General features: G+C 34.2%; 1 protein-coding gene across 1 annotated transcript in view; it reads right to left on the reverse strand.

Moving 5' to 3' along the window:
• Nucleotides 1–22,415, reverse strand: part of Cpne8 (copine 8) — a 194,091-nt gene that overhangs the window by 120,046 nt on the left and 51,630 nt on the right. Inside the window, exons 6-7 of the mRNA XM_047550827.1 lie at nt 17,057–17,096; nt 4,304–4,380 (exon numbers count right to left, since the gene is read on the reverse strand). Coding sequence (XP_047406783.1) covers nt 4,304–4,380; nt 17,057–17,096 — 117 coding nt within the window. The remainder of the gene's footprint in view (nt 1–4,303; nt 4,381–17,056; nt 17,097–22,415) is intronic.

Genomic DNA, 22,415 nt, shown 5'->3' on the forward strand with positions numbered 1-22,415 from the left:
AGAGGCCATTGCAAACTGAAAATCTGGATCCTCCATTAAAAAAAAATAAATCAAAATCCTTCAACTTATTTCTTTAAACTATTTTAAAATAATAATTTTCATTTCATAATAAGAGAAATTTTAATTTTTAAATTATAATAATTGAAGCACAGAAGTAAAAAGGGTTCAGTTAAAATTGAAATTCTGCTTATTTAATAAGGCATGAAGCTATGTATAAGTAACAATTTTTTCTCTGTAACAAAGCTAGCTTAGTTGGTAAAGGTTTGATTACTAATAAATAATTTAGAACTCTAGTTTGTCTCCCTTATATTCCTAAATTTTACAATTATCATCAATTTAAAATAGTATCTCTGAGGAGATATTATAACACAATTGCAATTCAGAAGCTGGAAGAAATTATCCTGAATACCTTACCAGAAAATAATTTAAGTGAGGACATTTAAAGAGAACAAAACAAGGAAAGATTTTGAATAGTTTAGAATATGAATGGGAAACTAATTAGAAAATAAATCTCTAATCTAAAAATAAATTGTAAATAAGAGCTAAATCACTTGGATAATACTATTTAGGATAAAAACATTTAGAACACAGGAGGACTTTTTTAATTCAAGAGGAGTCAATTTAGCTAATTTTGGGTAGATTATCTGCCTCAGGAAGCATCCTGTGCTGCAATTCGAAACCTAGACCCACCCAGACAGGGAAGATGGTCTAAGCCTTAGCAAGATAGCAAAGGTGATAGTTGCTGCAGGACAATGTGCAAATTCAGTCTCTAGTTATGAGAAACAGATCAAGAAAAATATGATCCAATGCTTAATGACTGTCCTACATATAGTGTTATTTCAAAGACCGTAGGTCTGGCCAGGGTAGGTTCACACAGTAGGGAAGGCAGCTAGGACTTTGGGAAACAGATGTAAGAGCTCCATCTTAAATACTATTTCCCCCATGTGAACTTCATAATTTCTGCCACACTTTCATAAAATGCACTGTTTTCATATATTGTATGATATAACATGTCGCCTTTAGGAGTTGCATTTGTCACAAAAAATCTTCCTGATTGGTATCATCAATATTCCTCCTGGCTTCCTTCTTCCTTCCAAAGCCATTCCCTCATCCACTGAAATATCCCATGTCTTCCCACCTTCCCATTTCTTCCTATCACATACCTATTAGGTTGATTCCAGAAAAAACTAAGGTACATAAAAAAGGATGTCACTGATCAGGGGTTTTCAAGGATGAGTGTGGAGTCTGAAAGACTCACCAAGTGGACCAGTTGCTTTGACATGAGGGACAGATGACACTTTCATGCAAACAACATTTCAACTTTTCACTCTTCCTCAAACCTGTGTGCTTTTTTTTTTTTTTTTTTTTTTTGGTATCAGAGATTGAACTCAGGCACTCAACTACTGAGCTGAGCCATCAGGGATTGAACTCAGGGGCACTCGACCACTGAGCCACGTCCCCAGCCCTGTTTTATATTTTATTTTAAGACAGGGTCTCACTGAGTTGCTTAGCAATTCTCTGTTGCTGAGGCTGGCTTTGAACAGTTGATCCTCCTGCCTTAGCCTCCTGAGTCACTGGGATTACAGGTATGCACCACAGTGCCTGGCCCACTGTGCTTTCTTCTAACAAAAAGCATGAATGGTTTTGATAGCTTCCATTTGAGGTTGAAGTAAGAGAGACAAATACAATTTGCCTAGAAGCTGCCTCTTCACTCAATGCACTTGAATCTCATGCCTCTCTCACAGAGTTTTCCCAAACTTCTTTTCAAGCCAGAGGACAGATATGTTTTCTCTAATCCAGTGTTTACCTGGGTTGAAGCATGCTCAGGTGACAGCATGTGAGCATACTACTGCATGCTCCAAGTAACCAAGCCAAAATATCATTCTACTAGTAAACCAAGCACATTCAGTTTTATTCTCTTATTTTTGACTAATCTTTCCTATTGGATTTTCTTCTCCCATTTCTTTTCTTTGTTGTTTATCTCAAGTTATCTAATTTAATTCCCTCGTGTAACAAGCTACCATTCTTCAATTTCTAGTTATGTTTCTATTACAGCCAATCTCTCTGCTACACTCAAGTTTTGCATTTCATTACTCAATTATAGTAGCCACCTTTAGGAGTTGCATTTCAGCTTAGCCTGGCTAAGCTCTCTTTGTAAAATTCTAAAAATCTCCCACTGCCCAAACAATAAGCCCACTTTGAAACCCTTTGTTAATTAATGTTTGTCTGAAAAGACTGCTCAATAAGATCAAACACTGAATAAAATATTAGTTATATACATATACTTAGAAAATTGAAGGAACTGTATCTTTTCCCAGAAGATAGCTAACATCAACACATTCAACAAAGTTGTCTAAATTTCAAAGTACCCTATAGATGAATCACAGCATGCACTACCATGGTTCCACATACCATAAACATGCTTCAAAGGCTTTGCCTCATTATTCCACCCCAGCCTCAGCAAGAGTTAAGAAAAATCTAAAGGTCAAGCCATCCTTTCTGATTATAGAAAATGATCATGACTCAACCACAGGTAAATTCTCCCAACACTTATATATTCATCCAAGCCTCATCCTAGATATCTTCATCTCTTAGCATATATTGGTATTTGTTGGTCTTGTCTAGTGGAAAGTCTGAATCCCCTGAACGAGGGCTTTGTATCTTTTGCTATGTTCTATTCACCACATACCCCAACCTACATCATATCAACTGTTCACATATTTCAACACTAATATAAATAGGATTTTCCACCTGGAAAAGTTAATTGTAATTCAACAGTTTTCTTAAATTACAGTTATGATTTCCTTTTCAGGAGAAAATAACACCAGAAAAATTTCCAGTGAAATCACCAATTTAAAAATATATGTGCCACTTTATAAAAATTCCTATTCTGTTGCTCTATGTGAAATGAAAATTCAATATTTTTACTTGCTTTTATTTTCTTTAGAAAAATGTTAAAGGAATCTTTAAGGTGGAATTGTATATAATATTGATTCTTTTTGCACCAAAAATGAGATAGATTTAGTAATCTTCTAAGTATCCTCGTGGGTATATGTCACTAGACTAGAAAATGCAGTCAGAATTATATGTGCTTAAAAACACAGTTGTATTTGCTTTACAAATTACTTATTACTTACTTTTTAAAGTGAGCATAAAATATTTTAATAATAAGCATCCAAGTTCTCTAATAACATGAAAAGAAATTACACATAAAAAGAATCTTAAAAAGGGAGTTGATATGTGTAAATCTTCAAACTGACATTTGGTAATAATCTTCTAAGGAAATCAAATTAAAAGAAGTTAAAATTAATAGATGTCTTTACATTTTTGAAAAAAATATTATAAGGGGAAATGCTTAATGACACTAAGTATAAAGTTTAATTTTATTGACAGAATGTAAGGATGATGTGTTGGCCATTTCGAGTATTTGATGTCAGAAATAAACAAAGTTTTGACAATTTATTTTGTGAATTTGAGATTTTTTAAAGAATGATGAAGACAGAGATTAAAAGTCCCCAAACCTGTTGGCACTGTTTAGTTCTGTATAATGTCACTATTCAGTGCTATACAAGAACTTCTTAAAATAATAAGAAGTCTATTTTTTATAATAAGATTGATGAAACCAGAGATATTTATCAAATATACTATTCTTTCTGATTTTTTACAAACAGGCCAATGAATCTAAATAATCAGGATTAGGGAGTAGAAAGGAGGAGGAAGGAGCAAGAAAAGACACATGGAAAAGTTCTAGAATTTGTTTTCTGCCTTATTTGGAAATGGGAAAAATAGGATCATTTCTTTCAACAACCTGAAAACTAAACACACTCCTGTCATGGAAGGAGAAGATGGAGGGTGTAGTTGTTAATGATGGCCTTCTCAACAGTTGCACTTTTCTGCTTTCTCCACAGATCACTTTTATAGCCAACAACATCATTAAGATCTCAATCATCAAAAACACCTTTATTAAACACATGGTGTAAAAGGGAAGCTATATATAGTCCCTGATCCAGAGGAATAAAACCTCTTCTTCAAAAAGTGCTTAATCTAACAATTAATGGTATAACCAGAAGGAAAACTACATTATTCCTATTTAAGTCTGTTCACTTCATCTTGTGGACATTTTATAGCATGGCATGACAGCAGAAATATAAATTATTCTTTACAAATACATCAAAATTATTTTAAAAAAATTCAAACAAGATTTTAAACCCCACTTTTGTTCTACAGCCACGTATGAATTCCAAATTGCCAAAACAGAAACAGAAGACTTAACATTTCATTGTCTGAATTAAAAAATACTTACACTATTGGTTTTTCCAGGCGACTTCCCTGTGAACCAACAATCTCCCCCAGTGTACAAAACACTTGTCCCAGAAAGTCCTAAAAATAAAAGAATTAAAGCTCATAAGTTCCCAATCTTTACAGTATATATTTTATACATCACATTTGCATTATTCTCATTAATGTAGTATTGAATTTTTAATGTCTAATAATAAATAAGACCAGTCTGCATTAATTTTAGCACAGGTCTTCCCATAGTATTTTTGCATAGTATTCGTGCTTTTAATCACAGAATAAGTTTGTTACTTTGAGTTTTCAGATGCTGTGTTTGTATTATGATCTAAACTAAAATGAAAATAGAAAAAAATGTTTGTGGTTTTGAATGCTTGACTTAGGGCTTTGCTGAGACTTCTAAAGGGCTAGGTGAGGAGACAAATCTAAACTGCAAAGGGCAGAGGTGGTTAATGAGCTAGCACTACTTAGTGAAAGGTCGGTGTGATGTAGCAGCAACCACTGGGGTCCAGATCCACACTGCCATGTGTCTATTCCAGTACCACCACTCATCACCTACAATTATGGGCAATTAACTTCTCCAGCTTCCTCCTCTCTAAAATGTATTAGTACCCACCCAGAGTCATTTTAAGGGCTCATTGAGTTACTGTATGAGTTAATGTTAGCACATAGTTAAGTGTCTAAAAGTGGGTTAAGTAAAATATAATGTTCATTAGCATACAACTGGAAAAACTCTTCAAGACAGAATAACCCTGCAAAATGAGAAACACTTTACATAAAAAGACACTAACAGTCTAGGAGGTTAATTTTTTGTAAGTAGCACAACCAGGACCAACTCAAAAGATCTGATGCTAGACTGACAGGCCACCAGTCAATAAAAACACAATGTAACTTCTCATGTCTACACTATAAAGGTTCCAACACCATCTGAATATGTGGATCAAGAAACATGGAGTTGTGGCCTAGGGTTGTGGCTCAGTGGTAGAGCTCTTGACTAGCATGTGTGGGGCACTGGGTTCAATTCTCAACAATACATATAAATAAGTGAATAAAATAAAGGCCCATCAACATCTAAAAACATATGTTTTTTATTTCATATATATATGATAAATTATATGCATAAATATATATATTTATTATATATATAAAAGAAACAGGGAGTTGTTTCACAGAAAAATACCCACACCCCTCCATTTGAGCCTATATGTGATTCAAAGAACTACACTGACCTGAAAGAGAAGGTGAGAGATCTCTCTGAAATGACTCTATAGTGAACTGGCCCCAGAGAAACCCCAAGGATGAACAGAGAACTAACAGTAAACAAAATACTTTATTTTTTAGTAAATCAGATTTAGCAATCTATTTATTAAACATTCAAAGCACTGGAGTTACAGAGAAATTATTTTTTTAAAATAAAGCCAGTTCATGTTGGGAAATTTTATTGGTCCTACTTATAGTCAAACCACCTGAGGTATAAAATATATAAGCAACTTGCTCAGTGCCACGATGTGGACCCAATAGTCCAAATTCAAGGTTCATCTACCAGGTACTCTGCCCAGCCCTGCCACTTCCCTACTTCTAATCTAAGGGGAACAATGAGACACAGACACAGAGAAGCCCAATGAGCCGCCAAAGTAAAAACTGTTTTTTCAGGGGGGAAGAGAAGGGGAAGGTAGAGAGAACTCTGAGTCAAAAGATAGGAAAAATAGTAGGATAGTTAGGGGAAGTTTTAGAGGAAATAAGCTGTGAGAGTCAGGTAGGAATCAGATTGTGGAGAAGAGAACTAGCTACTCTAGATTTAGAGAATAGATCAGAGAGTTACAGGCAAGAAAGAAATGAGAAAAGAAGGGCGCTCAAGTAAATGAAAAGAAGATGAAGAGACAAGATTATGGAGGACCCCCTTGGCTAAATGAGAGTGACCTTAGGGTAATCAGAAGTGACTGAAGCCTGTGGCAATGCAGGAACACCATTAGAACAGTGCAATCAGACAAATAATCAAGTACCAATTTACAGAATGTACTGAGAATGAGGGGAAAAACTGGAAGCCAGACCAATCAGAAGGCCACAGGGATTAATAAGAAGCAGCGCGAAGGCCCAAACTAAGGTTGAAGCAAATGGCAGGGAACAGCACACAGAAGAGAGAGAAGATGGTGAAAACTGTTTCTGCACATGGTAGTGGTTGGGGGCAGTGGGGACGGGGACAGGGAGATGAAAAATAACTGAATCTAGAACTTGGCGACTGAGAGTGGCTACACCATCATAAAACTGTAATTCATGTTAACTTTGCTTTCAAAAATGCAAAAGGAACTCAAAGTGTAGCATTAAATTTAAATTAAACATTCTTAACAACACATCCTTACTAATAACAGTTTTTAAAATATGGTTATGGGAGTTTAATAAACCTAAATTCATCTAAATCTCATGATAGCTAGATAGAGCAGAATACTGAACATTTATCTGGAACAAATCATTGCTTTTCTGAGTCAGCTGCAAAAAAACACACATGAGGGATTCTAGAACCCTTTTCTAAGCAGACTTGCCTTAATGGACAGCTGCAAATGTTACATATTAAATAGATTTGGCTGAGTAGTCTCAGTAAAAGCTATGTGCTATAGTTATTCAAGAGAACAAATCTGAAAATATTGAGCATGTTTAGATTAGGGTTCATGCCTACTAGCAAACAGAAAAGAACATCATTGAATCATCATTGCTGAAGAATAAAATTAAAATAATTAATTAACAAAATGTGCACCAGAAGCTATGTTATGAATCTGTGTGCATTATCCCTATAATTATTGTGCACTGTGTCCCCATGTATGGACAGCATGTATGTAGTAGTTCTGAGCTTCTGTATGTTGGCATATTCCCTATCAAGCAGCACATTTACTACTCACAGTGCAAAGTCACCAAATCATATTTATCAACCACTCATTCTGTCAGAACTTAACATTCTACCAAATTCATGTTTTAGTTGTTCTAGGGGTTCATATTTCCTATATATTTATATAATGCTAGTAACATGGTATCCTTAAATAAATATTTTAGATATTTTGGTCTGTAGTTAGATACAGATGGAAATAAAGGCAAGCTAGCTATGAGCTGCTTTATTGTTTCTTCCTCTACTGTCATATTCCCACTAATGAGTCATTATAATTAGGGTATAGTAATATTTTCAGTAACAAGTCCAGGCCCGGTTCCACAAGTCTAACCCACACATAGACCAAATCTACTTGGAATGTCTCCAGCCCCCAAGAAATTCTTTTATTTATTCAAGCATTTAAGCCACTGGACTTCCTCAAACCAACCATGAAATCAATAAATGATTGAACTGATGGATTATTACATTAAATAATAATAAACTGATAGAACTTTAGTTTTGGAATCTGTTTAAATGTATATAAACCATATTAATATACAGGATGACTTCCAACACTCTTAAAATGTATCTAAATATCATCCTTAATTCAGTATGCTGGAATTAAAGCTGAAGGACCTAACAGACAGAGGTGGAAGTGATAAGAGAAAATAGCATGTACAGCAGGACAAGGCATTATCTAACAATAATATGTTTCACATTGCATAGTTTTTAAAAATTAATCAAATATTCAGAAGGAGGGATTCAGATTATTCCCATACAATCTAAATCTAGATTTTATTACTAACAACTGGCTCAAAATCTAAAGAAGCATTTATATATTATTATTCCAAATGATTATTATACACAGTTGTTTCTTCTTTTTATTAATATACAGGAGAATGTCTATTCTATGAGCATTAATACTTTTATTCCTTCAAATTTATTGCTTTATCTTAAGTACTGATCAATTCTCTGTATCTAAACTGTATTTTATCTTGTAGATTACTACTTGTCTATATTCATGAAAATTACCTTAATATCATGGGCTTTAGTAATTCCGCATGTATAAAAGTAAAATTGACTTTTCAATAAAAGAACTAGTATTGTTTATTGGTCTGTTTGCTACCTCGCTTACTAGATACAAAAATTAATGGCTCCTGTATATTGTTTAAAAAAATGTATACATACATATGTACATTTATTTATTTTGCAAAGTAATATAACATACTCCTTAAGAATGAAAATTATTAAGATCTGCATTGCCTGTGTTCATATCCAGACTGATGCATGCATGGTTCAGTTTCCTAATCTACAAAATGGACATAATAATACATACTGCCTGGATTGTTAGAAGGACTATAAAAGATAATATAAGCAAAGCACTTAGAACAGATGCTTGGAACATGAGGATCTAGTAATGAATGACTTCTTCATCCTCCTACTCCCCTGAGTTAAAAGAATATACTTAAAACTTATTACTTGCTACTGAATTTCAATATTGGAGATACTATAACTGTGCAAGTAAGTAAAATACTATGTTTTCTTTTCCAAAACCACTTTACAGTCATGGCTAATACAGGTTTATTTAAACAAATGCTTACTGTAAAAGCTATTATGAAATCCAAATGTCCTTTACACACCAACTTGTCTTACATTTGACTAGTATACATACAAAATGAACATACACATGCAAAAGATGACATTTTGAAAACAATTATGTGCTGAGCTACAAGGTATTAACTGTATTGGAAATTTCTGATCTTTATACTACTATAAAGTAATCAACACATGTAATTTATTATGAGCATCATCATAAACAATTTCATAAGCATTCAACAGTGGCATCATTCTGCAAGTTCCACTAAAGATGATCCTTAAATGACTTTCCTATATTACAAAGTGATCAATGAAAATTCAAAAATATTATTTCCCTAATTAATAGATAATTTAGATTCAAAGACATTAAATGGTTTTATTGATAGTTCAGCTTTAAAATAGCACAGTAATTGGGTGTAGTCAACTGTTCAGGAGTTAATCATTAGAGGTCTTCATAAGATGGAGTCATGATTTGTTTCTTTCTATTGCATCTACCTATTTTGTGATACCCTAAATGATTTTTAGCACATTCATATCAAGGCAATCAGAGCTAGAAAACACACATAATAAAAATTTCTTGTTTTTGCAGCATTTTAACAATTGTGGCAAAAATCAGTGGGGAAATTTAGCTGCAATATTTTATTATTGGTTATTATGTACTAATTGCTGGTACTCCTTACTAATATTTCAGACTTTCTTTGTATTAATTAAATTCATACAAGTCACATTAAGAGTAAAGACCAAGGTGTAACTTAGTTATGTTATACACTATGTATTATATGACAATCATTTTTAGTAATTGAACATGGTACTTCTTTGTTTCAGTAGTGGCTCCTTTCTAATGACTGTTAACACATCCATATGCATTTTGGTGATAACATATCCTCAACATGGAAAAAAATGGATTCGATATTTTAGTACAATTTGCCACATTTTAGCATTATAATAAAACAACTTTTTTTTCCAAAACAAGGATTTTTCTTTTAAATGGATAGATCCACTTTCAAAGATGTTAATTCTACCTCCAAGAGGTTAACAAATTTTTGGCTAAATTATAAATATAATTTCAAAAATTATACCATAAAGCTGAATTTATTTCTTTCCTCCAGCACAATTGATGATTTTCAAGCTACTTGTGGTTTTCTAAGGGTCCAAATGAGACAATTAAATAAGCCACTAAAAGAAAATTAAGTTTTTGGTTAGGCACAGTGGCACATGCCTATAATCCCAGTGGCTCAGGAGGCTGAGGCAAGAAGATGGTGAGTTCAAAGCCAGCCTCAGGAACTTAGCAAGGCCCTAGTCAACTTAGTGAGACACTGTCTCAAAATAAAAAATATGTATGTGTGTATGTATGTATATACGTATTTATATGTATAAATATATATAAAGGGCTGGGATTGTGGCTTTGTGTTTAAGCACCCCTGGGTTCAATTCCTAACACCAAAAAAAAAAAAAAAAAAAAAAAAAGAAAGAAAGAAAGAAAATTAATCTTTCAAGGAATGGATGGTCATGGATTAAAACTATTCATTTCAAAAATATCTATGCATATATATGTAATATTAGCAAACATATATAATATGTATATTTTTAAAAATCTACATTATCCTGAACATGATACATCTATGGAAATTTATCTCCTGGAGACACATCATTTTTGTAGCACATTTCTCATCAATAAAGAAGTCTGAAATGTAACATGCTAACCGAAAACAAGTAAATATTCTTACTGCCAGTAAACATAGTTAGATAACTGACTTGCCAAGTAACTAGAAGACCTACCAAATATTATTATTTATTATGTTTATTATTTTAAATTATTATTAAATATATGAAAATATTATTAAAGAGTACTATTAAATATAACATATCATCAATATTTAATAATATCAATATTAAATCCTAACTCCTCAGTAAAGATCAGTTTTACACACAAACGATCCCACCTAATATCACTTAAAGAGTGTTAATCTTACTATCTTCAAATCCATCCCAGGCATTACCCTTACCTCTGTCTCAGAGTCTAAAGCAGATTCTATAAGACCCTATTAAACATGTAAAAAGGAAACATAACCCACTTACAAAGTACCAGTCATAAATACTTCAGTTTGAATAGCTTTATAAGGCCAGCTCTCACCATCCAAGAAGGTCCAGAAAGAAGGCTACATAGAATGATATATACATATTTTTTTTTTCTACCAGGCATCAGAGGATGACATAAAGGGCAGCAAGGCAAGAACTCTCAGAGGTGACAATTAAGAAGCACCTGACTAATCTAAGGGAGAGAATCATGTAAATATTTGAGGCAAAAGCATGCCAGGCAGGAGAAAAAGAAGGCACAAAGTCCCTCAGACAAGAATGTACTAAGGTACTTGCAAAAAAGCATGAGGGCCAGTGGATTAAAGCAGAACAAGCAAGATGACAGCAGGGGAAGCTAGGGGGCTACAGCACAATGAGGGAGAAAGCCTTCGGTGCATTGCACAGGAAAGTGACTGTCCTAACCAACTTGCTTTTAAAAATGACAATTCTGGCTCAGCTCCTTCCACCGAATTTCTAAATGGTGAAGTTCCTCCAAGATTCCATCCTATTATTTCCTCCATTTCCACTGCCTTTAGATGATTTTGAGTTTCAGCATTACTGGCTGATGGTTCCTGCATGTATACCTCTAATCTCCAGACACTGCCTAACCAGTGCCTCCATTTGGATGTTTATTGGGTTTTCAAACTTAACATGAGCCACTGATCTTAACCACTGATCTCTCAATCCTTATCCCTTGCCTCAGTCTTTTCCTCCCCAATAACTTTGTTGCATAAATTGGATCATTATTTTCCCAGTTGCTCTCACCAATAACCCAGGAGACTTATTTTTACACCTGACATTCAATTCATCAGCGATCATCAACAATCATACCATCAAAATATATTCCAAATCTGACCACTTCTTACCACTTCAATGGCTTTAACCACCAAACATTGCTCACCTAGCCAAACTGCAACATAGCTGGTCTCCAATCTTGTTAATTCCAATCTCGTTTCTCCACTTCAACTATTACAGTCTTCATTTAAATGCACAAATCATATCAGGTACTCTCCTATAATATCTATCAAAAAACAAACTCAAACTTTTTTTTTTTTAACATATGGCCTAAAAATCTCTACATCATATGCCCCTTTCCAAACCAGTTCATTCCACAATCTTCATCATTCGTAATATTCTATACTTGCCAGTCATCTCTCTGCCACACCAATGTACCACATATTCTAGTCTCAAGGCCTCTGAATTGTTGTTCCTTTTTCCTAGAATGCTACTATCCCACATTTTTGGTAGTCTCCTCCTTTTAAAGTAAGTATAAACTTAGGGTGAGAACTGGTATAAAACCATGCTGTTTGGTTGAGAAGCATCTCAGCTTCTAGCTAACATTGCTTTTCCAATCACTCTCTCTCTCTCTCTCTCTCTTTCAGCATTACTATCTTATAATATAACTGCTATAAAGAAAATTTGTTATCTTAAATCATTTATATGAATTTATGTTCATTGACTAAATCTTCCCACCTCACCTCGCAACTCCAAAATGTAAGCTGTTTTAGGACGCAGACCTCGTCTGTCTTATTCATTGCCATATTTACCAGCATCACAAGCATGACTACAATATATTTTTTGCCTGACTATATAAGAACACACACACACACAAAGTTTTATAGTATAATGAAAGAATCTTGCCCCATTCATAAATTTGTTCCCATGCGAAAATTCATTTCGTGGTCCAAACAATTTTCAAATGAAATTGAAATTGATCTACACTGGAAGTTTATACAATACTTACATCAAAGAATATGCATACCTTTATTGAAAGCTAGTGTCTTGTGACCAAAATAATCCAATAAGCCTTTAGCAAGTCTGAGACAATTTTAGTGAGTGCATTCTGAGATCAATCAAGTAGATAAATGCATTTTTGATTGCCTAGTAGGTATGAGATTTTAGTACACAAAGTACAGTTTCATTGTCATCTGGTCGAGCACACCAAGAAGAATCCTAGATGCACAAATTCTTGGGCCTATGATGAATAATTTTATTAATTATTCAGTTGATGCAATTAAATTATGCAAATGAAAGGATGTTATGTAGTTCTGCTAATAGCATTAAGATGAGTGGGTTCACTGGTACCTTAGAGAACAAACTTGGAATTCAAAATATCATGTTTTGCTCATGGTACCTAACACTTCCAGGGAAATATATTTTAGTAAAGATATTTCCTCGGGGAATCACAACAGGGACAAGTCCTGTAAAGTCATATGTTCTTGGATTCCATAATTCCTCACTTGGAGCACAATGTTTTCTACTGAAAAGTTTTCTACCACCAGCAGAACAAATTAGTTATTTGGATCCTTTATATCTTACCTTATATTCATTTGCAATATTCAAAATGTAAGATAGTTTTAATTTATATCTCCATTTTCCCTAATAGTTTTTTAAAAAAGATTTTAACCCAAGATTCTTGAGTACTAGACACCAAATAAAATCATCCTAAAGGGAATTCTTTTAAAACTATCACAAATTAGAATGAAAAATAAAAGATTCTCTAGCTAGAAAATCTCCTTTGTAAAACATAAATAAGTACCTTCACTCCACATGCAATCCTGCATTTTGCAGTTGTCTTTCCTAAAAGGTTCCAGCTTATATTTCACTTTGTAAAATTGGCAGGTGGACAACCATGCTCTTAAACATTCGTATCCTCAGGGATTAGCCTGGTTACTTACTGGTTCCTCTGATTTTCAAATACATCATAAATTCCTTTTAGGTTGAATGAATTATATGCTCTTTACCTAAAATCTGTTCTTGATGCTTTTAAATAAGAAAGGACTTTTGCTGCCATTAATTTCAAACAAAAATTCAAGGCAGTCATCGCTAACAATCCTTACAACAATTCAAAAACACACTTCCTTCCTCTCTGACATGCTTCACCCACTTACAAATTGAGGCACTTATTAACCAACTTATCCTGTCAACTGAATATATTTTAAAAATACAGCACAGTACTATAAAGGACAGATTGAAAAGTGAGATAATATGAACCGTAGAAAGTACGGGAGGCTATGCTAGACTTCAGGAAAAAGGCAGAGGATTTGAACTAAGGCACTAACAGCAAGAAAGGAAAGAACACAGAAAAAAATTCTTTGTCATAATAACAGGATTCACTGATTCACTAAATGTGGAGTGTGAGAAAGTTAACAATGCATCCAAATTTTCTAAGCAAACTATGTTGACAAATTATTCTCACGATAGATAATACAGAGGATCAAGACTGACATGAAAAGGGGCATAAATCTTACATATATTTTGTTTTTCCTTCTGTAATCCCTCTACTAGACAATACTTAACAAGCAAACGGAAATTTGGATTTACTTATGTATACAAAGGGATTGACCCTGGGGAATCATCTGGTTAAAATGTGAAAATGGTTGAGTTCTTCCAAGAACTTAATAGAGTAAGTTGACATAAACAATTAAAATAATTTACAAGAAACAGTAATATTAAGAGATAGGAGGAGGAAATGAACTTCATAAAGAGTAAACAGAGAGGTAGGGGAAGAAGCCGGGAAAAGGTTTCCATGGAATTCTAGTATTTTCTAGAAGGAAATAGTTAATTCTGCCCAAATAAATGAGGAAGCCAACTATGGCAAAGAATGAAGCGGAGGCACTAAATCTTAACCTAACCTGTGTCGGAGTAGTATAAGTAAAAGTGGAAACCAGAGTCCAGTTAGTTGAAGGGAAAATGGAAAGGAAGTAAGTTATAATACAAACCCAGGCAGCATTAAAATGAATGGAAATGAGTTAAAGAGGTATCATGAGGGCAAGTCAGAATCGAAATGAGAAAAATATGAAACTTTGCTTGTGGGGAAAAAGAAGCTTTCCCACAAAAGGGGAAATATGTATTTTTCATAGGTTCAATGAGGCATATCTCATATAGTACTATTTAATCATCGCTGATCATTGGAAGAAGACATAGTCAGTCATGTCTGAGGCATGTTCCCATCCCATATACTACTTTCTTCCCTGAACACAAGCAACTATGTTGGTAGGGACTCTCACACTCACCCTCAAAATATCCACTTCCATGGAATGTCCCTAACTGCCCAGTTATAATGCCCTCTGAAGAGCAGTTTGAACTAAGAAACACAGGAATTATATTCATAGAGAATGAGGACCTGGAAGTCTATGATCAATTAGGGTTAGGGAAGCCATTTTTCATATATAAAAAGATAAATAAGGATATCTGTTCTTTAGAGAACAGAAGCTCAGAGAAAAGGCACAGTAAAGAAAATATATGGCCTCAGTGAGAGAGAGAAAGAGAGTGAGGGAGTGAGAGAGGGAAATGGAGAAATAACTATTGCAGTTCCAACCTAGTACCTATTTCCAGCTTCATGAGGCCAAGCTATACCTGATATTCATGAGATGCTCCTAATCTTTAATAAGAACCTCTGTGACAAAAGTGAATAATTCTCTTTTCTTTTCTTGGCTGAGATAATATGATTCCTTTCCTAATTCTTCCAAGGACATTTGGAAGACTTCTAATACAAAGCTATGCAAAACGATTATGTCCAGTCACAATGGTGTAAATCTTTCCATGGAGAGCAGGAAGGTGCCATGGCAGTGGCAATGAAACTGCTTATGGAGAGGATGAGCCTATTTCAGCATTTTTTTTCTTTTTAATTTATAGAGAAGTCAATCACTTAGAACATTTTTGGAATACTTCTTCACAGGATTCTCCTGCTTGCTTCATCATACAAATAAATATCATACTTTCTTCAAAAAAATAAAAAGTAAATTGTGATTGTTTTTAATCAATAATCCAGGTTCCCAGTTTTCCCAAATTTGTCTCCTGGCTTGTAATTACCCTTTTTGTCCCCTCTCTTCTCTGAATTATGACGTTCCGCCTCTCTAAGCTACACTGGATAACAAATGCCCATCAATTCTATTTGAATGGCATACAATTATGCAAAAGTAAAAAATCCCTGTGCACGAAGTATTAGTCCAGTTGGTCTTCCAACCCTGGCACAGGGTTGTATCTTTGTACTCAGTTTATAATTTGAACCTTGTCTAATCCTTTTTAGAATGTGAGTTTCACGCCCCGCCCCTTCTACCCTTCCTACTAGGTATGGCCTGATTTCTGCTTCACAGGCTGAGGAACCACCAGGGTCTGGCCAGTCTGCTCACTCTCATCCTCCTTTCCTGCCACTGTCTTTCAGTGGTCAAGTTTGACCCTGTGGCTCCTGATTTTTAAACTACACCAGCTAAAAGTTACTGTCTGGCAAGTGGAGTGCCTGAGAATGAGGAATAGGTAGAGGAGGTGAGGGATGAGATCAGGATCACATAAGAAATAAAAAGACTTCATGCGACTTGAGGACAGAGTGAATAAATACATCTATCCTGCTCACATTGAACCCTCAGAAACCTGCACGTGCCTGGACTAAGGAATTTCTCAGGAAGTACTGATAAGCAAACAAAGGAACTAAAAGGAAAGCAGAATAACAAATCACTCCACCCAAACACAAGTACTTTCTGTTCTCTTGGAAGTGAACTCTTCTAAAAAGACACAGGCTCACTATTTCATCTTGATTAACTGATCTAAATGATAACAAGGAATTGTCATCATTTCTTAAATATATAAAATATAAAACAAAAAGTTCAGTCCATTTCACTCTTCTTTTAATACGTTTCTCCCAAAATTGATTCTCAAGTTCTTTAAAAATGTTAAGTTATAGCCCCTTGCGGTGGCTCACACTTATAATACCAGTGAGTGGACTCAGGAGGCTAAGGCAGGAGGATAGCAAGTTCAAAGGCAGCCTTAGCAACTTAGTGAGCAAGGCCCTGTCTCAAAAGAAAAAAAACAGAAAGAACTGGGGATGTAGCTCAATGGTAGAGCACCCTGGGTTCAATCCCCAAGCCAAAAAAGAAAAACATGTTATTTATAGCCTAGAGACACAGGCCTATAATCCCAGTTACTTAGGAAGCTAATGCAGGAGGACCAACAGTTAAAGGCCTGCCTAGCAAACATAGCAAGGCCCTATATCAAAATAAAAAATAAAAAGGGCTGGGGATATAGCATTTACCCAGCTTGAGCAAGGCTTGATGTTCGATCCCCCGTAGAAGGGGAAAAAAATAAAAGTTATTTATTTTCCATGACAACCATATTACATGAAAAGGTCTAGACATATAATTTTAATATTAATAAAATCATTATAAGTATTAACAATAAATCATTATATAATATATATTATACAATTATCCTTAAAACATAAAAATATGAACTTACATGTTTGGACAAGTTGGGGCTCTTTGAATCAACATCATACCTGAAAAATTAAAATATAAAATTCAAATTATTTCCACAAAGTAAATCTAGAAAAAATTAATATTTTCCAATATGTTAAAATGAATAAAAAATACCAATAGAGAAAAACTTAGCAAATTAAGAAATTTCTAAGAATCAGTGGCCTATATGCCAAAGGTAGAATTCACAGAACCCTGGATCCTTTTATTTTTACAAATCTAGGAAGTCTTACTATTTGCCTAATCATCAATTCTACTGTTTGAAAAGTTTAAATGCATCTTTTCTGTGCATCAGCAGTATTCTAGTAAAGCTTGAGTGAGTTCAAAATTCCCTAAAAACTGAAAATCTCTCTTCTTTGGATATCAGTAAAAAAAAATAAACAGGTCCCCACAACAGGCTATTGTTTTTATATGTTATAATTCTTACTTAATGTCCTAAATGCTATTGTTAACATTGGAAACTGAAATAATGAGAGTGTTCTTCCCTAATCACTGGACTTGTGGAAACCGTGTGTTTGTAGAAACAGGAATGTATTTCCATGGGACTATTCTATGTTCTGCTTTTCACTAGTTGATACTGAAAATTCATTATCTTTTAGATTCTGGGATGATATCATTCACCATCACAAATGAAATAACTATTCCCCCCAGATGTTGAGATCCTTCAGATGTAGATTGTAAGAACAGTATACATTTCATGATTATCACCATTTGATTTATCAAGAAAGAAAATAATTTGCAGAGTAAGACAAATCTAGACTCTTGAATCCCTCCCTTTTTAGTGTATGGAAAAAATACGTGGGAAGGTTCTATCTCATTTCTTCTGTACTCCCCTTGCTTTAAGAGTTTGTAGAAATGGAAAGACTACTGACAGTCAAAATAACCTCAATGTGCCAAATTCTTTCACAGGAAAATATCTGTACTGGCTCCAATCCTTCTCCCAAATCACATTCCCTTCACATGTCTTGTGACTAGCTTCCCACCAAAAATCAACTCTTTTTTTAAAGGTTAATTAAAATCTCTCTTGTGTAAGTACTGTTTTCACAATGAAACAAAGTATCTCAATCAATAGAAGGGAGAAAAAAATAGTTTATTGAGTGTCCTGATGGGCAGACACTCACTCCCTAGCCTAATAAATAAATAAATAAATAAATAAATAAAGTATTTACCACAGACTGGCTTTGCATCATTGTATGATGCAAAGACCTGCTTGAGAATAATTACAAAGCACTCTTTCCCCTTCACATCAGGGCCCTCCAATCACTCTTCCACAGCTATAGCTTAGAATTTCATATCAGCAAAATGCCACATTCACTATAAACCCACAGATATTAGTTCAAAGATAATTTTTATTCAAGAAAATTTTTAAAAAGGTAACATTGAAGTTAGTAACTATAATAATATCAGATTTGAAACACAGCTATACTCATTCCTTCTCAAAAATCAACTCTAGAAAATGTCTTTTAGGTTATTGTGGCCAAAAAGAATGGTACGCTCAGTTCAGTCAGAAAAAGTTAAAAAAAAAAAAAAAAAAAGTTTATGTTTTCATCACAAAGAGATTAAGTATCTTCAAACACAATCCTCTTTAACTGTATTTAACAAAATGCTTTTAATACTTTTATCTCAAAAATAGGTAATTTATATCATTCCTCTGCAGACTAAGATAATATGCTAAATTATAAAGCACTAAAAATTACCATGATTTTTCTTTTAATGAATTTTCCATCTAACTTTTCTAAAAGTATCAGGACCACTCTAGCCCTCATCCTCACATCAGAACATGCACATTGCATCCTAAATGTCTCCATGTGTGACTACGATTGAGTGCCACAGTGTCCTAAAGAAGACAGAACCCAAAACAGAGCAGGAAGCTGAGCAGTCCCCAGGTGGGTGCACCCCACTGTGCCTAAATGGACTAAGGGGAATAAATAAACAACTTCACTCTGCTACTGAAACTTTATGATGAGAGTAATGAACTGGCAGTATCTGATTTGAGGGCATCTTCATGTTTTCTATTAGAGAGCAACAGATGTCGATGGGAATAATTTCTGCATTTCTGGAACTGTAACTGTCTCTCAAAGTGGAAAACAAGATGCTAAGTATTCCCTCATACTTGGCTCAGAGTTACCTATGAGTCATGGATCCATAGGGTCAAACCAGTTCATGATCTTGTGATCAGTCCTGAATTCACAAGTATTCCTTCCCTGATAAAAGGCAGGAGGAAAGTTCTTTCTATTCCACAAAGCCAAGCAAGGGGTAGCTTCAAAATACAGGGTACTTGTGAGAAGTGGAGGACAAGATTCGCTTCCCCAGTGGGCTACTGAACCTGTCTGCAGGTCCACCCTGAGGCTGTCAGTGTCAAAGTTCCCATGAATGACCTAGGAAGCACATTCTGAGAGCTGAGGAACTCGGAGCAACTTCCTTTTTTTGATCCCTCTTTCACAATGATATAAGCAGGGTGCTTAAAAGATGTTCCCTAAGGCTGGTACTTAGATGAGGCCTACATTTTTCAGAATGCAGGAGACCCACATCTCTGCCTACAAACACGTCCTGTTTTTCCCCTCCCTTCTCTCCTGAAAAGAGCTGGGACAGTTCCAACAGAGGAAACAGAAATGAAGAACTTTGAATTAAGTTTGAGATTATAGTTTTAAAGTGATAAGTACCCAACAATTAGCAGGATAAGATGATTCTAATAAGTGATTGAAAATTCACGAAATTCCACCTAGACTGTGTTTAAGAAACCCTTAACCAACAGGGAAAAGGAGAATGGACACATTGGGACAATTATTGAAACAAATGAAATAACTTTATTCCCCCCAAATGTTGAGATCCTTCAGAAATAGGTTGTAAGAACAGTAACTTCATGGTTATCACCATTTGATTTATCAAGAAAGAAAATAATTTGCAGGGTAAGACAAATCTAGACTCTTGAATCCCTTTTTTAGTGTATGGAAAAAATACGTGGGAAGGTTCTATCTCATTTTTTCTGTACTCCAGCACACACTATTAGTAATAAGATACCCACACTTCCTACCCAAAGACATTTTGGTACAGGTACTCTACCAATGGTAAGGATTTGAACTATGACAACAAAGTGTATATACGAGGTGTTTATATTTCAATCAGTGTGATAATTATAATGAAAATAAATGCCAAAGTTTATGATGTGATAAATACACAGCACAATTACAATGACCGTATCTTATGAATGAATAAGTACACATTAGATCAAAAAGGCAAGAGAATTTGAAGATAAAAAACTGATAAAATAATCTAAGATACATTTTAGGCATTCACTGAAACAACAGCAAAAATTACTATGGGTTCAAAAGAAAAATTACTTTGGCTTAATCAGAACTGGTAAGAATTTGGATCAGAGATACCAGGAATAGTCTTTGTCAGTCTGTCTGTCTTTCTGTCTCTCTATATACCTATACCATTTTCTTTCTGGATTAAAAGATTTTTAAAATTTTTCTGAAAGTCACCTTTACAATTTTGTAAAATCAGTAGACATTGACTAAATTGAAAACAATTCAGAAAATCATTTGCATGTATCTGATCAGTTTATAGCGGTGTGTCTTCTTGAATGGCTGTTCCATCAAGCATTATGCTCCTGCTGATATGTTGGAATATTAATTCTCTGGGTGATGGAGGTTAGTACTGCACATGACTTTTATTGTCTATCCATTTTTTATTTTCCAAATTTTCTACAATGAACATAAATTATTTTTACAAGGGACAGTACATTGCTTAGACAAATGTTAAAAGTCAATTTTAGGTATATTTACATAACTAGTGAACTGTTAAATTTTTCCATACTTGTTTCACTTATTCACTGAAAAAATACCACAATGTAAAAAAACAAAGCCTGCTCTCACAGTTTAAAGGTATTATGTGAGATATTCCAATAAATCAAAAATCAAAAGAAATTAATTAAAGTGATACCAAAGGTACATCATACGCCCAGAGAATGTTCTCACTGCTTTTCTTGATAAGCTTCTCTGAGTAACACTTTCCAGAGATATCTGTTTTAATGTTTTAGAGATCATATAAAATTGAGATATTATTTGAAATGAATTTCTGAAATTAACCAAATGCATTCAAAAGGTAGAGTGATAGCTATTTAATTCAATTTTGCAGTATGTTTCACTTTTTAAAACATTGCATGGTTTTTTGAGGATTACTATAATTTCTAGGAAATTGAAGATATTAAAACATATCAATTTACCTAGACTAATTTCTTCATGATTTCTTATTACACTGAGAGAAATGTTCCGGGAACAGCCACAGCAGAAACCATCAGGAATAATGAGCAGGACATAGACATAGCTGGCACAAGGAGGACCAAAGCAAAACAACAGAGTGGGTAGGTACAGCCACCTGGCAGGAGGTAAATAGAGGTGACAGGGCCTGGCAGCAGAGAATAGCCACAAGAACCCAGAAAAAAAAAAAAAAAAAAAAAAAAAAAGCTCCAAAATAGCTAAAAATCAGACAGGGAGTTCAGGAAAGAACAAAGCTTATAGTGTCTCCAAGTCCATTTCAAAGATTGATGACCAGGCAGTCAGTAGTCTTACGTGTGTCCTTCTATACTAATATTTGACTCTGAGTAATTTGTCCTCTGAAAATACAAACAAAAATTATAAACATGCATTATAGAAGATTTGTGCCAGAGCACATGTAACAGAAAAAATGGAGTGAAAATGTCTATCGATACATGTTAAATTAAATAAATTACAGTTCTTTCCCTTTAAAATGAATGAGGTATATACATATATATATATATATATATATATATTTTTTTTTTTCAGTGGCACAGAAAAGCATCTGAAAATTTTAAGGTATAAGAATTGCATATGCAAAAGAAAAACCTGCAAAAAACCTGCCAGTGTATACACTGAATGATTTCCTTTTTTTTTTTTTTTTAATATGGGGATATCAGGGAATTTTTACTTTTTAAATACCTGTATTACTTAGTTTATAATAAGTATTACTTTTAAATGAGGGAATGTAACACAGAAGAATGAGATAGGGAAAGAAAAGAGAAACAGAACAAAGAATCATGAAATAGTGGCTGGTTTTAAGATAGTCTGAAACTTAGGGGAAAAGTTGAGAGGATACCATGAGGTGTGAGAAAGAACATTCTTAAAAACAATGGCTACGAAGGTCTGAACAAGGGAAGCATGCGGCCATATTCAATTTGATTTGTGTCTGGTTTTGAGTAACAACACTGTGTACAACCTCCATGATAAACAGTTAGGAAGTCATTATTCTGCACTCCAGATTTTTTTCTCATAAACCCTATTTTTATTATTTAGAAAGGAGTTTCTAAGCAATAAAAACCA

This window comes from Sciurus carolinensis, chromosome 4 (assembly GCF_902686445.1).
Source record: "Sciurus carolinensis chromosome 4, mSciCar1.2, whole genome shotgun sequence".
NCBI lineage: Eukaryota > Metazoa > Chordata > Mammalia > Rodentia > Sciuridae > Sciurus > Sciurus carolinensis.